The 16,417-nt window shown below is 46.5% G+C and overlaps 1 protein-coding gene across 1 annotated transcript; it reads right to left on the bottom strand.

Moving 5' to 3' along the window:
* Positions 1 to 591: 591 nt before the first annotated feature.
* ADRA2A (adrenoceptor alpha 2A) lies at positions 592 to 4,359 on the bottom strand. The gene has a single exon (XM_058697763.1). It carries the CDS (start codon positions 3,380 to 3,382, stop codon positions 1,985 to 1,987), a length of 1,398 nt encoding a protein of 465 aa, XP_058553746.1. The 5' UTR covers positions 3,383 to 4,359; the 3' UTR covers positions 592 to 1,984.
* Positions 4,360 to 16,417: the final 12,058 nt, after the last annotated feature.

Below are 16,417 nucleotides of genomic sequence, written 5' to 3'. Positions count from 1 at the left end.
TTTGAAGTATATTCCACACTTTAAGGTATACCCACGCTTTGAGGTATATACACACTTTAGGGCATACAGACACTTTGCAGTATGTAACATTTTGTGTGTATCCACACACTTGGGCTACATCCCATACTTTGTGTATATAGCACACTTTAGATAGAGACTTCACAGCTGGGAGCATTCTATAGTGTCAATGTAATTTTGGCAAGGCTCTGAGGTTAAGAGTACAGACCCTGGAACCTGATAAAGCCGGGTATGATGCATCTCCACCACTTGTTAACCTTGAGCAAAGCACTTGCCCTCTGAGACTCAGTTTCTTCACCTGTAAAATGGAGATAAAAATAGTATCTACCTCATAGGTTTTGCAGGGAGAGTAAATGAAGCAGAGCCCATGATGGGCTCATCATAGTGCCCAGGACATAAGAAACACTTAGTAAATGGTATCCTTGTTATTGCTTGCACTTTCAAAAGTGTTTTATAATGTAATGTACTATTTAATTTATATATATACATATATATATATATACATACATATATATATATATAATCAGATGTTCCCAGAGTCTCAAAGCTTTCGAAACTCAGATAACAAACAGAACCATTTAATTCATATTTATTTCACATTTGATCTGTAAACTTTTTATTAAAAAAAATTCACCATCATTAGCAACATGTGCTGACATTAGTTTGTCTTTAGTGAAATAAGAGCGCAGGCCTTAGAGAGTCTCTGTCTAAAACACGTAGAAACTCAGATGTAAACACGAGGTCTCTGCCCTTCTCCCTTGATTTGGGGAGTTCATCAATGACATGATCTCAACCAGAAAAGCAGGGGCGAAAGGACAACACTTTGATACCTAAGAGCTCTTGGGGCAGGAACTGTACAGTTTGGCAGGCTCATTTGTCTTTTCAAACTGTTTACCTTGGGCAAATTGTATCAGGTTTGCTTCTTCCACATAATTTCCACTCCTCCGTCTAAAAACAGCAGCCAAAAGATTTCTTGCAGTCAGCACTTTTGGGGAGGGAGGGGCAGGTGCAGAAACATACAAGATAGAAACATACATATTCTTCAAGCAGTGGCCCTGGAGAGAGGAGGGAAGGAAGGAAAGAGGGAGGGAGGGACACAGAAAAGAGATACTTTTAAAGTGAGTTGCTGGGGTGAAGGGTGCATCAGAGGATAATGGCTTTATACACAGGGCTGCTGCATGGCAGAAAGGTTCCTTTACTTCTGTCTTGGTCCTTCGTTGTAGTATTTACATAGGAAAAGGCAATTATGCTGTTAGGCACAGGAAAAAAATGGACAGAAATCTTTTCCCCCTCAGGATATCTCAAAGCAGGTCCAGGCCCAAGGGACAGTCACCAGTTGCTGGTGAAAAGGACACAGGAGGTAATGACACCGGAAAACGACTTGCATTACAAAGGGGGTTGGCCCGAACCAAAGACAATGTATCAGCCTCAAGGGCATATCCAACAGCATCAAAAGCCCAGACATTGGGGATCCTAGCGTGTACTATCAAAAATAGTGTGTATTTACAGTGGGGGATGGGGGGATGGGCAGGGCTGCCCTGAGCATTTGTTTAAAAACAGAGTTAGAATAAGGGGGAGAGCAATTAGCCAGGGCTGGGTAACCCCATCCATTAATCCTTTGTGAGCAGTACCCTCTGGGGCCCAGTGTTTGCTTGCTCTGATCGGCATTGAGAACTGGACTCAGGGGAGGTGAAAATACCTTTAGGGAACAATACTGATTAGGGAGGGCCCAAGAACCCAGGAAGATCGTTCCAAGTCACAAGCGGCCCTAACAACAACTGGGGGGCCGGTGACCCTCTCAGCCTTTCCCTGAGAGGGAAGAACAAAGGCCACGGAGCAAGGTCGGGCCAGGAAACACGGAGCAGGCAGGACCCGGGTTTCAGAGTGCTGGGCTATATAGACGCTCCCCTCGATCCCCGCTGACTGCAGTGGGCGCCAGTCTGTTGGCGGGTCGCGGACCCGGCGCTCACACGATCCGTTTCTTGTCCCCTCGGCAGAGGATCTTCTTGAAGGCGCGGCGGAAGTCGTGGTTGAAGATGGTGTAGATGACTGGGTTCAGGGAGCTGTTGCAGTAGCCGAACCAGAAGAAGAACTTGAAAAGCGTGCGCGGCACGGAGCAGCCCACGGCCGTGAGCGTGTAAGTGAAAAAGAAGGGGAACCAGCACACCACGAACACGCCGATGACCACGGCCAGCACGAACGTGAAGCGCTTTTCGCGGTTCTGCCGCCCGCGCCAGCGCGACGCCTTGGCGCCCCCGCCGCGCTCCTCCCCGGGCCCCGCCGCCGACGCCCCGGGCCCCGTTGCCCCCGGCCCACGCCGGGGCAGGCTGTCCCCGGGCTTTACCTGGCTCGCCCGGGGCTTGCCCTTGGCCCGGGGGCCGCGCTCGGACCTGCGGGGCCCCGGGGGCCGCTCGGCGTGCTCGGAGGACGAGCTCTCCTCCAAGTCCAGAGCATCAGCGTCGCGTGGCCCTGCGGGCGCGGGCTCCCCGGGGGCACCGTTGAGCTGGGCGGGCAGGGGCTCGGCCTCGGCGCCCACGGGGCCCACGCCGCGCTCCGGGCCCAGGCCGTTGGGCCTGCGCTCGGCTCCCCCCGGCGGCGCGGCGGCGGCGTCCGGACCCCGGCGGCTGGGCGGCACGCGGGTGCGGCGCTTGGCAATCTGGTAGATGCGCACGTAGACCAGGATCATGATGAGGCAGGGCGCGAAAAAGGAGCCGATGCACGACGAGATTACGTACCACTTCTGGTCGTTGATCTCGCAGCGCGGCTCGGTCGGCTGCTGGCCGCCGCCGCCGCCCTTCTTCTCGATGGAGATGAGCGGCGGGAAGGAGATGACGGCCGAGATGACCCACACGGTGACGATGATGGCCTTGATGCGGCGCGGCGTGCGCTTCAGGTTATACTCGATGGCTTGCGTGATGGACCAGTAGCGATCCAGGCTGATGGCGCACAGGTGCACGATGGACGAGGTGCAGAAGAGCACGTCGAGCGCCAGGTAGATCTCACACCACGCCTTGCCGAAATACCAGTAGCCCATGACCTCGTTGGCCAGCGAGAAAGGGATGACTAGCGTGGCCACCAGGATGTCGGCCGAGGCCAGAGACACCAGAAAGAGGTTCTGGGGCGCCTTAAGTGCGCGGCTCGTGAACACCGCGATGATGACCAGCACGTTGCCGAACACCGTGAGCAGCATGAGCAGGCCCGCCAGGCACACCAGAGTCAGCGTCACCTGCAGGGAGTAAGGGGTGGCCCGGGCGCCGCCCCCCGGCGTGTCGGTCCCATTCCAGCTCGCGTTGCCCGCGTCCAGCTGCAGGGAGCCCATGGGCGCGAAGCTGCCCTCGGCCAGCGGCTGCTCCTGGCGGAACATGAACGCGGATGCCCGCTTGCCTGGGCCTGCTGCCAGTTGCCTTCCGGCCCAGCGCCCGTGGGTCCTCCTCTTCCTCCCGCGCCCCGCTCGCCCTTACGCGCCTCACATGGGGAGGGGACCGCAGGGACGCCGGCCGGAGCTGGAGAGCCGCTAGCAGCCCATGGGCCCGGCTCCCGCGAACGGCGCCCGGCCTGCGCTTGCGGCGCTCGTGGTGGGCGCCTTCTCTTTCCCAGCTCAGCACAAGTTTTATTTCTAAGCGGCGGGAGAGAGTAGGTCGAGCCGATGGGGAAAGGGAGACAGATCCTTCAAGAAGGGAGAACAAACACCATCGGTGGCCTGAGGACTTGGAAGGATGACGGAAAATTTTTAAAAATATATCTATATCTTGACTCTTGAGCCCGAGCGAAAGCAAGAGGTCTTACCGTGTGCGGGGCCCGCCCCCACCCCGGGAGGCAGCCGAAGGGCGCTGACGCGGGCCTGGGGTCTCGCGCCTGTCTTCTTACATCCCCGAAGCGAATACCGACTCTCCCGCTTCCCCCAGACGCGGCGGTGCCGGCCGGGCCCGGGCTGGGGCCAGCGTGCGGACTCTACCGCCTCTCGGAGCGCCGCCGGACTTCCAAAGTTGCGTGCCCAGCTGGGGCTGGGTCGCAGCGCGCGGAGCTCTGGGGCGGCGACGACGGCGGGGTGAGCGCTGTGCGGGCCGCATGAAGACGCCCCCGTCCTCAGGTGGGCCGGGGCAGGTGGGCGACCGGCCCGCCGGGAGCCGCGGCCGAGGCAGAGGGTCTTCTGGGCGTTGGCCCGGCGAGCTGCGGGCGCTGGCCGCAGCCCAGCCGGACGGGCCGGGGTCCGAGGGCACCGTGAGTTGGGGCAGGAACGCGGGGCTAGGGGGAGAAGCTGCTGGGGGTGGCCGGGCGGCAGCGCTCCGGCTGCTGGGCGTCTGCACCGAAGCCAGAGCCTCTGCTGCTCCGCCGCGCTCACCGTGGACTGGTTTTATAGCCCCAGGATCAAGCCAGCGTTGCCGAGCAGCCGGCGTCAGCCCCCACGTGGGAAACCGACCCTCCCCCGCCCCTTGCGCCTCCCCTCCGCGGGTCTAGCTCCCGCGCCCCGCGCGGTACCTTGAGGAGGGCTTGCCCCCCGGCCGGGACGGGCGCTTTGGAGAGGCGGGTACTGTGAGCGAGGGGTTTAAAGAGCGTGCCCCGGGAGTGGAAGCGGCCCCTGCTGGGAATTGGCCGCGCAGCTCCGGGCCCGCGGAACAGAAAGCAGCGGGAACCCGGGAGTGCTCCCCATCCAGCTGGGTCCTGGGAGGAAAGAGAGTTGGGGACCCGGGCCCGAATCGGGAGAAGCCGCCACGGGTACAAGTAGCATCCGTAGCACGCTGGTCCTGGGCCAGGCCACCCTCGACCGCAAGTGCTCCTGGCGGCGAGGCGAGTGGGGTTCTGGTGAGAAAGGAAGGCACAGGTTCGGATCGAACCCTAGCTGCGGAATGGGAAGCACCCCCGGGAAGCGGGACCCGCCCGAGTCCGGAGCTCCGCTTGGGGAAGAGGAGGCCACCTGTGGTTCTAGCCGCAGAGTAGTCTGCGGGACACCCGGCCGTCGCGGGTCTGGACCGCACCTCCTTAGAACGCGGTGAGGAGGGGTCTTGGCGGCGGAGGCCGCGCGCCACGACTGAGCGAGGGCGCACTGACACCTGCTGGCAACTCGTCGTCACCGCTGCCATGCCGGGCGCTTTCTTCCGCCTCTGCAGTCTTTGCCTACAGCGCCTTCTCCTATTTCAGGATAAGTTTGGGTCCGAGCTCGGGAAAGGAGAACCCAGATTTTAAAGTGCACTTTGTCACGTTGAAGAAATCTTCCTAAAGCATGTACTTGTGTGTCGGGAGTGGGAGTTCGCCTGGTAAAGTCACGCCGGGAAGGGCTTAGCAGGCTCAGAGGCCAGGACTGGCATTCCATGCTGGACTGACACAGCCCACTGTTCCCGCAAATATGAGAGGCCTGGACCCTGCCCTAATGATTGACCAGTTCTGGCCTGCTGTGAACGAGTTTGTCTTTCTAGAGGCAGGAAAGCTATACTCCACCCCATCTCGCCCCCATTTCAGATGCAGACACATCATCTTTCAGTTAAGGAGGGGGGTGCTGGCCAAAAGAAGAGAGAATATTTTTCACATTGTTCCTGATAGGAATAGCATGGAGTGAGGTGAATGGCTAGTTTTTCTCAGCATGCTGGATGTCATACAATAGATCTTAACAATTGCCGGAGTACCAGCTTGTATTGTGCTGTCTGCACTTTTCTAACAGGCAGGCAGTTTAAGGGTAAGCCCAGGGCGATAGGAACTGTTAACAGGAGAGATTAACAGAAAAGGTGCCTTTATTTAAGGACCCGATAAAGCAGAATATGTAGTCACCAAAGTTGGAGGTTCCAGATCGAACAGATCACCTCTCTGCCTGGCAGGGTGCAGGTCTGGCTGGGGGCTAAGGACAAATTAAGGACCTTGAGCGTGGAGTTCAGCCCCAACCGTCATTGAGAGCCTGCACCAGTGATAGTTATTCAAGCTCTTGCCATACATTGTCATGAAGTCTTTATTTTTTGAAAGTACTCCACAGATGTCTCATCTGACTTCAGTACCTTTATTTCCCAATCTCTGATCCAGCTGGGTGAACTCCTCCACCAGTCTTAATTCTCAGGAGCCAAAAATGCCCTCTTCTGTGGGCTGAAAAGACAGAATTTCCTCCCTCTGTTGAGTCCCTCACTTCCCATCTACTCAAATCTCGGCTCTGAGTCTCATGGCGAGGCAGAAACATTGCAGTAGGCTCGGTTGGAAATGTGATTATACTCGTTTTTGCACAGCGACCAGGAGCCCCTGACTTCAAGTATGAATGATAAGAAAGACAAAAGCAAAGCCTGAGGCAGTCTGGGGATCACGGTGTTGTTCACACTCGGGGAGTGAGTATCAGACAGCCATCACTGTCCATGGCCGCACCAGCTGCTAATATGATGCTCTCCCTGTCTCATTTCGGAAGCAAAAAGGAAAAGGAAAACAGAGGCCATGGTACTTTCTTTTCTGGATCTCTGCTGCCAGCCTGTGTATGACACCTCTTGTCCCATTTTCTAAATGCTTCCCAAATAGCCAGTGAGTTCCGCAATTCCTAGGTTTGGAGTCTTCTACTAGAATGAAAACAGGTGTTTCAAGGAACTAAGGTCTCTGAGACCAATAAACAACAAGGGCTGTCTTTTGTTAAGTACCTAGTATGATCATAGGCGGGGCTGTGTACAGGGCCCTCATGTGCCAAGTTCTTCCTCTTATATATGCAACTTATCACTTCCTTAGTTGGACACACGGTGTCTGTCTATCTGAGCTTTGAAAAGCCACGTGGACACCATTATTTTTTGCTAGAATTTTTAGTGCTGTGCTAGCTGAATGAGACAGCATTAAGCAGAGAGACATCCACAAAGATAATCGTTCTTAACCAGGCCTGTATATCAGCATTGCCCGGGAACGTAAAATACATTTATCAATGCTCCACCAGGGAAGTTATGATTCATCAGGGCTGTGGTGGGATGCAGCATGTGTATTTTAACAAAGTTCCTCGGCAGATGCTAACACACACACACACACTCAAGACTCACTGCTCTAAGCAGTAAATCCCAGTGGGGGGCAGGAAGAGAGTGTCCAAATGACCTGAGGATTTTGATGAGGCCAACCTAAGCTACAAAGAAGTGCCCCAGATTAAAAATCACTGCCCTGGTGGGACAGCCAGGAGGGTGACACAGTCCTCAGGGATCTGAGGCAGAATGGTTGAGAGCCACTGTAATATGGAGGTTGACTTTTCGTGGCCAAGGGGTCACCTGTGGAGGTCCATTGCGATTGCTACTATTAATAAAAATAAATACTTTTCATTAGCACTAACCCCCTGCCTGGCACAATGCTGAGCAGTTTATGTACTACATATTTTTTATATAATTCCAAAAACAACTCTGCAGTGTGGACATTACCCGACTTTACAGATGGAGAAAACAAGGCTGAGAGAGGTTAAGTAGATTGCCCAGGGTAAGGGTCAGATCTGGACTTGGAGTTTCCTGACTATAAGCCCAGTAAGCTTTCTAACTATCTTTCTGAGGGTGTCCGTCCTCTACCACACTGACAAAGAGAAACCTCCAAGAGGCTCATCAGAAATGAAAGCGTTGGCGAGCTGTCAGATCCTCCCTATATCCCTGTCCTCCTAGTCCTCTTGTCGCTGCAAGGGCAGGACAGTAGAGGGCCAGACGCATCCCTTCATTCCACACCTGATGCTACTGCATTGGAGAAAGCGTTAGGCACACTCTACACAATACTGAACATTTCCCCATGACTGATGGAGGGCCAACGCGGCACTACCTGATGGTGCCAGCCTGGAGTTGTGTCCTCTCCTTGGTGGAGGTCACCACTCTGTCTCATGGGCGCCTGTGCGTATTTCTTCCATGGCTTGGGTGAACTTTTATTGCACTAGCTCACCTGTTCACTTGAATGATGGCATAGTAAGGGGAAAGGACTGTTCTGTTCACCTTTGCATTCCTAGAACATAAAACAGCCTTTCCAAAACTCAGATTTCTGGGACCTACCCCTTGGAGATTCAACAGGACTACAGTAGGACTTATGTTTTTAATGAATACCTGAGGAATCCAGTAATACCAAAATGTAAGACACACGGGCATAGATATTTGATGAATGTTTGTGTGATGACTGAATGAAAGAATTAGTGAATGAATGGGTATTACTTTCAATTATACTATGCAAGACATAAAAGGCCCAGAAGAAGGTGCCTAAGGTGGCTAGCATTTCTTCCCAAAATCAGGATTTAGTTGAGGTATCCTAACTAGTTCAGGGATAGGATTCAGTATAGGGGTGGTTCAGTATAGGATTCTCTCATATTCTGTCTCTCTCTCTCTTATTACCTCTCTATAGATTTTTTTCTCCTAAAAACAAAAAAAAAAAAAAATGGAAACAGTGAGAGATGTTCTATTTATAACTGTCAGCTAGGCAATTTACCAATAAATGAAAGCTGCTTAAGCTAAATGATCTGTTTGTCCTGAATTTACATCTGTAATTAAAGTGTCGGGCAACACCAAAAATATACCTTGACTTCATCTAAGGGAGTGAGGAAACTGGGTAGGAGGTAGTATTAATAGCTTACTTGTTCGTTCTTTCTTTCTTTCTTTCTTTCTTTCTTTCTTTCAGACCTGACTAAAAAAAAAAAACACAAAACTACATGCCTCGTTAGCTTGGGCACCTAGGCTGTGATATAATCCTCACAAATAGAAGTTTAGACACACAAACATAGGCCACACACCCACGCACACAGACCATACTTAAACACACGTTCTCACCCATCTGAACGTGACGAGCAGGTGGGAAACACCATGTTCCCACTGCTGTCCTTGCCATGTGCACAGCTGGAACCAAATGCTACAGCGAGCTACAAACATCCGTCAAGTCACTGCGTTATTGACGTTGGAGGCGGAGGGAGGGCAGTCACTAGAAAAAAATTCTATTGCTCCCTCTGAGCCATTATTTAATTCCTCCGCTTTCTTGCACCTGTGCTGGAGCCTTTTGGAGTCACACTGTTATTGGAGGTGAACGTACGCCAAAAGAAAAGCATCAGCAACAAGAGTGTTGTTACAGGGTGCTACCTCATTAACCCCCTTCCATGAGTCTCATCACTAACTGCCAGACCGGTCCCGCTGAACCCACAAAGTCAAGTGCGAAGTGCTACCACTGCCCCCAGCTCTTTTTCTAAAGTACTGGCCTATGCCACCATCATCCCTAGAAGATTAAGCCAGGTGCTTTCTGCCCCTGCAAGGGCCCCTGGCCCAGACCAGGCAGAGAGGATTATGTCACCATCAGTTCTTCTTCAGGGTACACAAAAAGGATGGGCTCCTGCCTGGATCCTTGCTGCTGCCTAACCCTGCAGGACGTGTTTGTGTTTCCACTGAAATGTGACTGTGGAGAGCTGTGCACACACTGGAACCTTATCGTCACCTCTCGCAGTCCTCCAGGTTAGTCCTCACAGATAAGTGTCCCTTCCCACCACATCCAGGTGATTATCTCGCCTGTTCTGTCCAGAAGCATGAGGAAAAGCAAACCTTGAATGAGTTATGGCAAGTGATGAGAATGCATTCTCAGGGATAAGAGGTGAGCTACAGCCTTGGGTATAAGGGCCATAATCTGTCACCAGTGTTAATAACTCTTAAACTAACATTCATTAATCTAGGTAGGTAAGGTGAAACACCCTTCACATTTACTCAAAGAAACCATGGAGACATCGTGCCTAAACATAACACACGCACACACACCCTATTTAAGAGATGGCCAGGCTATCACTGTTCCCTGGAAATAATTTCACAAACTCCAAGAGAAAGCCATCTTTCTAACCAGAAAAATCAGAAATGGGCTTCCTGGAAGCACACAAGTGACGGTAGCAGGGAAACCCAGAGAGAAGGGAGAAGGCATCCTCTAAGCCTGTATATGGCTGACATAAACCCAGGCTCACCTGTGAGCTGGTCGTGCATGTGACCAACAGAAGGTAGCATGGCAAAGGCTTCAAACACTTCATTTTGGAAACAGTGGCCATCAGAGGAGGGACAAAACCTGTGATCTGAAACCAAGTAGGTTGATTTCCTATGAAAAGAAACAAAACAGATTTTAACAGGACCCAGAGTAATATAATAGGCAGGATATAACCCCAAATTACTCAACATACAAAGGACCAGGTATATATCAGGAAATAAAATCATGAATAGATGCCTAACCTGAGATGTCAGAATTGTCCAATAAATAATCTAAAGCTACTGTTACAACTATGTGCCAAGAGGTAAAGATAAATGCTCATGAAATAAATTAAAAGATAGAAGTCATCAGCAGAAAAATAGGAACTACAAAAAGGGATCAAATGTAAAATTTTAAGCTAAAGAATACACAATCTGGAATTAAAAAGAAAAAAAATGCCTCACAGGAAGGCCTCTGTATTTGTTTTCTAGGACTACCAAAACAAATGACCACAAACGAGGTGATTTAAAATAACAGTTATTCTGTCACAGTCTTAGAGGCTAGAAGTCTGAAATGACATGTCAGCGGGGCCACATTATCTCCAAAAGCTTTAGGGAGATTCTTCTTTGCCTTTTCCAGCTCTTGGTGGCCCCTTGGCTTATGACAGCATCACTCCATCCTCTGGCTCCCCCTTCACGTGGCCTTCTTCCCTCTGTGCCTCTCTGTGTCCAAATATCCCTGCACTTTCTCTTTTAAAAACACTAGTCATTGGAAGTAGAGCCCATCCTAAATCTAGGAAGATTTTATCTTGAGATCCTTAACTAATTACATCTCCAAAGACCCTATTTCCAAATAAGGTCACATTCTGAAGTTCTAGATGAACATGAATTTTGGGGGATACACTACTCGGCCCATTACAGGCTCAACAGCAGAGGAGTGATAACAGAAGAAAGAGTCAGTGAACTTGAAGATAGAGCACTAAAAACACTCGAGGAAGTTGCTCGGTCTGCAGAGCAATGATACCAGAAGGCAATCTGGAACTTAAGGAATGGAAGAAGAATAACAGGAATAGGAAATACTTGGTGTATTAATTTGCTAAGGCTGCCATAACAAAGCACTACCCACTGAGTGGCTTAAACAAAAGAAAAGTTTTGTCTCACAGTTCTGGAGGCTAGAAGTCCAAGATCAAGGGGTCAGCAAGGTTGGTTCCTTCTGAGGGCTGTGAGAGAGAGCCTTGCCCAGCTTTTGGTGGTTTGCTGGCAATCTTTGGCGCTCCTTGGCTTATAGATGCATCACCCTGATCTCTTCCTTCATCCTCAACGTGATAATCTCCTTGTGTGTGTCGTGTGTCCAAATTTCCCCTTTTGATAAGGATACTAGTCATACTGGACTGGGGCCTACTCAAATGACCTCATTTTCACTTGATGGCCTATTAAAGATCCTATCTCTATCTCCAAATAAGGGCACAGTCTGAGGTACTGGAGGGTTAGGACCCCAGCATCCCTTTTCTTGAAGGACATAATTCAACCCACAACACTTGGGCAAAAATAACAGACTAGTTTTCTTCAAACATTCTTTAAAAATGTTATTGATGTTGGGGTGCTTGATGGCTCAGTCAGTTAAGCATCTGACTTTGGCTCAGGTCATGATCTCACAGTTCATGGGTTCAAGCCCCACATCAGGCTCTGTGCTGACAGCTCAGAGCCTGGAGCCTGCTTCGGTTTCTGTGTCTCTCTCTCTCTCTCTGCCCCTTCCCCACTTGTGCTCTCTCTCTCTCTCTCTCTCTCTCTCTCAAAAATAAACATTAAAATTTTTTAAAAATATTATTGATATTAAAATGAAAATTACAATATCTGACAGGGCTTTCAATGCCAGTAATTGTAATATATATGACAATTATAACATAAAGAGGGAACATAAAAGAATTTACATAGTTGTAAGGCTTCTACATTTTATTTGAAATGGTAAAGCATTAAGTCTAAGAAGACTATGAATGATTAGGCACATATATTGCCATCTCTAGAACAGCCACTAGAAAAATAATGCAAGGATTATAACCAAAAAATAGAACAGAAAAATTAAAACAAAACAAACAAAAGCATTTGAATAATCAAAAGAGACAGTAAAGGGAACAGAACCAAAAAACTGAGGTGACAAACAGAAAACAAATAATAACATGTAAACCTAAATCCAATAAAAATAATTACATTCAAGAGAAAGTCTAAGCCCCCCAGTAAAAAGAGATCATTAGATAGGATAAATAAAACAAGACCCAACTAGATTCTGTCTACAAGAAACCCAATTTAAATGTAATGACATAGATAAATTAAAAGTAAAAAGATTGGAGGAGATACCATGCCATCAGAAAGAATATTAATCAAATATAAACACTAATCAAAATGAAGCTAAAGAAGCTAAATTAATATTAAGGTCAGCTTCAGAACAAGGGAAATTGTCAGAATAAAGAAGGATACTACGTAATGATAACAAAGTAGATACATCAAGAAAACATTAAAAGCCTTAAAAAAATGAAAGAAAGAAAAAATTAAAACCCTAAACAAAAGAAAACATTAAAATCCTAAATGTGTAGGGGCACCTGGGTGGCTCAGTCAGTTAAGTATCTGACTCTTGATCTTGGCTCAGATCATGATTTCATGATGAGATAAAGCCCCCGTCAGGCTCTGTGCTTACAGCATGGAGCCTGTTTGGGATTCTCCCTCTCTCTCTCTCTCTCAAAATAAACAAATAAACTTTAAAAAATAAAATAAAATCCTAAATGTATATGCACATTTATTGAACTTCAAATACGTTAAGCAAAAACTGATAAAGTTGAAAGAAGAAATTGAAAAATCCACAATTACAATTTGAAAGCTCCACACTCCTCTCTTAATAATCAAATGTAGAAGTCCTAAACAAAACTATCAATCAATTGGATCAAATGGACATTCATAGAACAAAAGACATACTCTTTTTAAGTACACAAGGAATACTCATCAAGGTAGACCATATCAGAAAGATAACCTGTTGTTCATATACTGGGAGACTAAATATTAAGGTGACAGTACTCACCAAAATGATCTGCAGATCCAATGCAATCCTTATTAAAACTACAACTGGCTTTTTAGCAGAAGGTGATAAGCTGATCCTAAAATTCACATGGAAATAAAAATGACCCAGAATGGCCAAAACAATCTTGGAAAGTAAGAAAAGGTTGGAGGACTCAGACTTCCTGACTTCAAAACTTGTTATAAGCGACAATAACTGAAGCAGTGGACTAGAATCAAAAGTCCATAAATAAACCCACACATCTATATACATTGATTTTCCACAACAGTGCTGAGACAACCAAAGGGGGAAAAGATTAGTCTTTTCAAAATATGGCGCTGGGACAACCGGATTTCCACAAGCAAAAGATTGAACTTGAACACCTACCTCATGCTATATAAAAAAATAACTCAAAATGGATCAAAGACCTAAATGCAAGAGCTAAAACTATAACACTCTTAGGAGAAAACATACGTGTTAATCTTTGTGACCTTAGATTAGACAATGGTATCTTAGATACAATACTTAAAGCATAAGCAACCAAAAAAAAAAAAAAAAAAAAGATAAATTGTACTTTCTAAAAATTGAAAACTTTTGTGTTCCAAAGGACAGTATCAAGAAAGAAAAATACAACTCACGGAATAGAAGAAAATATTTGCAGAGGAAAATAAGAGTCTAGTATCTAGAGTGTTTAAGAACATTTATAACTTAACAACAAATAACCAGACTTTAAAATAGATTATAATTTGAATAGACATTTCTCCAAAGATACGCAAATAGCCAACGAACACAAGAAAAGATCTTCAACAACATTAGTCATTAGTGAAATGCAAATCAAACCCTCAATGATTTGCCACTTCACAGCCACTATAATGGCTCAACAAAAAAACAGCAACAAATGTTGACAAAGTGGTCATAGTTGGAAAGGGTTTCTCTCCCCAGTTAAAAAGGAAACCCCTATGTTTTCTCCTACTTACTTGTATAGCTTTAATTTTTACATTTAGATCTCTGATCCATTTGGAGGGCATTCTTGCTTCTGGCGGAAGGGCTGATCTAATGTTAACTTTTTCAAATGGCTGCCCGGTTGTCCCAACACCATTTATTTAGAAGACCATATTTTCCCCAGTGATTTGAGACACTACCTTTAGCACATACTAGTTTTTTATATGCAAGTGAGGCATTTCTGAATTTTCTACACCAATCCACTGGTCTGTCTATACAATGCATCGGTATCACATGTTAAATTTCAGTATCTTTTGTCATACATAGATAAATCTGTATCTGTATTTTTGAACTCTTTTTTTTTTTTTTTTTTGAGAAGGAGAGAGAGGGAGAGGGCAGGGGAGAGGGGCAAAGGGATAGAGAGAATCTTAATCAGGCTCCACACCCAGCACAGAACCCATTGCAAGGCTTAATCCCACGACCATGAGATCATGAGATCGTGACCTGAGCCAAAATCAAGAGTTGGACTTAACCAACTTAAGCCACCCAGGCACCCCTTATTTTATTTTTATTCTTACTAAGGTAAATGGGATTTTTTTCCATCTGTTGCATCTACTAACTGGTTATTATTCATGTATATCATACATTTTCAATAAGGGATTATTGCCCCTCAAAAGACAAAAAGTGCTTTAGGAATGAAAAACATGATATTACAATAGTTTGTGTATCTCCAAAGAGTTACAGTAAACAGAGTACAGCATATTGTGTTAAGGTTTGGCCTCAACTCTGTCATAGTATTTTGTAAGCTCTGTACTACATTTATTGTGTTTCTTTCTCTACTTTATCTTTTCTTGCTTTTTAAAAATTTTAGATATTTGGGAAGGCCAGGGCCCCTGACTGACTAGGTCAGTAGAGCATACAACTCTTTTTTTTTTTTTTTTTTTTTTTAATTTTTTTTTAACGTTTATTTATTTTTGAGACAGAGAGAGACAGAGCATGAACAGGGGAGGGGCAGAGAGAAAGGGAGACACAGAATCTGAAACAGGCTCCAGGCTCTGAGCTGTCAGCACAGAGCCCGACGCGGGGCTCGAACCCACGGACTGTGAGATCATGACCTGAGCCAAAGTCGGACGCTCAACCGACCGAGCCACCCAGGCGCCCCAAGCATACAACTCTTGATATCAGGGTCATGAGTTCAAGCCCCATGCTGGGTGTAGAGCTTACTTAAGGTAAGGTAAGGTAAGGTAAGGTAAGGTAAGGTAAGGTAAGATAAGATAAGAAGATAAGATAAGATAAACAATACAATAAAATATAAAATAAAATAAAATAAAATAAAATAAAATAAAATAAAATAAGTGTAGGAAGGCTTGTCTTTTTCTTCTAGTGTTTATCTTTGTATTAATACTTTTTTATAATGCCCTAGTTTTTTTTTCTTACTAACTTTTGATCATATGATATGTTGCTTTTAAGTGGTATCTTTCAACCCTTATCTACACAATTATTTTATTCTCTTTTCCTTCTCTCTCCCTCTTTTTAACAATTTTACTGGGATATAATTCACATAACACAACTATTCCACCTAAAGTACACAATTCAATGATTTTTAGTATACCCACAGAGCTGCATGAGCATCCCCGCAATCAATTTTAGGAAATTTTCATAACTCCAAAAAGAAATCCTACGCCCATTAGCAATCACTTTCCATTTTCCCCGCTCCTCCCAGCCCCAACCAACCATTAGTTCTTTCTGTCTCTAGAGTTTTGCCTACACTGGACATTTATGTAGATGGAATCATATAATTTGTGGTCTTTTGTGGCTGGCTTATTTCATTTAGCAGGTTTTCAGTGCTTATCCATGTTGTAATACAATCATCATTCCATTCTGTGGGTACATCGCATTCTATTCATTCATTAGTTGATGATTCATTATGTCCACTTTTAGCTATTATTAATAATGCTGTATGAACTTTAATGTACAAGTTTTTGTGAAGACAAATGTTTTCATTTCCCTTGGGTATATATCTAGGAGTGGAACTGTTGGGTCATCTAGGAAGCCTACGTTTCACATTTTGGAACAATCTGAGCATTCCTGTTTGTTCACATCCTCATCAATGTGTACTATTAGCTGTCTTTACTACAGCCATCCCCGTGGGTATGAAGTAACGTCTCACTGTGCTGTTGATATGCATCTCCTCCCCTTTGGGGGACTGCGTTCTTTCTACTTGGCTAGAACATTTGATGCTCCCATATTATTCTACACTCACTCCATCCTTGTTTCCATCTCAGCTCTACAGTTAAATATCCCAAATCCTCAGTTGGTGTTTGTTTTTTTCAGTCATCTTTTGACTAAATAGTACTCACCATCTAGGAGATTCTTCAGAAGGGGCCCATATTGGTGGTATTAGGATCTTGCACGTCTAACACTACTTGTAGGCTTAATACTTGAAAATCAGTTTTCCTGCATGTAATAATCTTGGCTGACACTAGATTTCGTGATGGTCATGATGCTTCACTGTTGCTGTGCTTTGCAT

Source organism: Neofelis nebulosa, chromosome 13, assembly GCF_028018385.1.
Source record: "Neofelis nebulosa isolate mNeoNeb1 chromosome 13, mNeoNeb1.pri, whole genome shotgun sequence".
Taxonomy (NCBI): domain Eukaryota; kingdom Metazoa; phylum Chordata; class Mammalia; order Carnivora; family Felidae; genus Neofelis; species Neofelis nebulosa.
The sequence above is the reverse complement of the archived record's forward strand: the minus strand, read 5'-3'. Positions and strand labels throughout refer to the sequence as shown.

Coding starts and splice junctions, on each gene's coding strand:
- ADRA2A (XM_058697763.1), bottom strand. CDS start 3,382: ATGTTCCGCCAGGAGCAGCCGCTGGCCGAGGGCAGCTTCGCGCCCATG.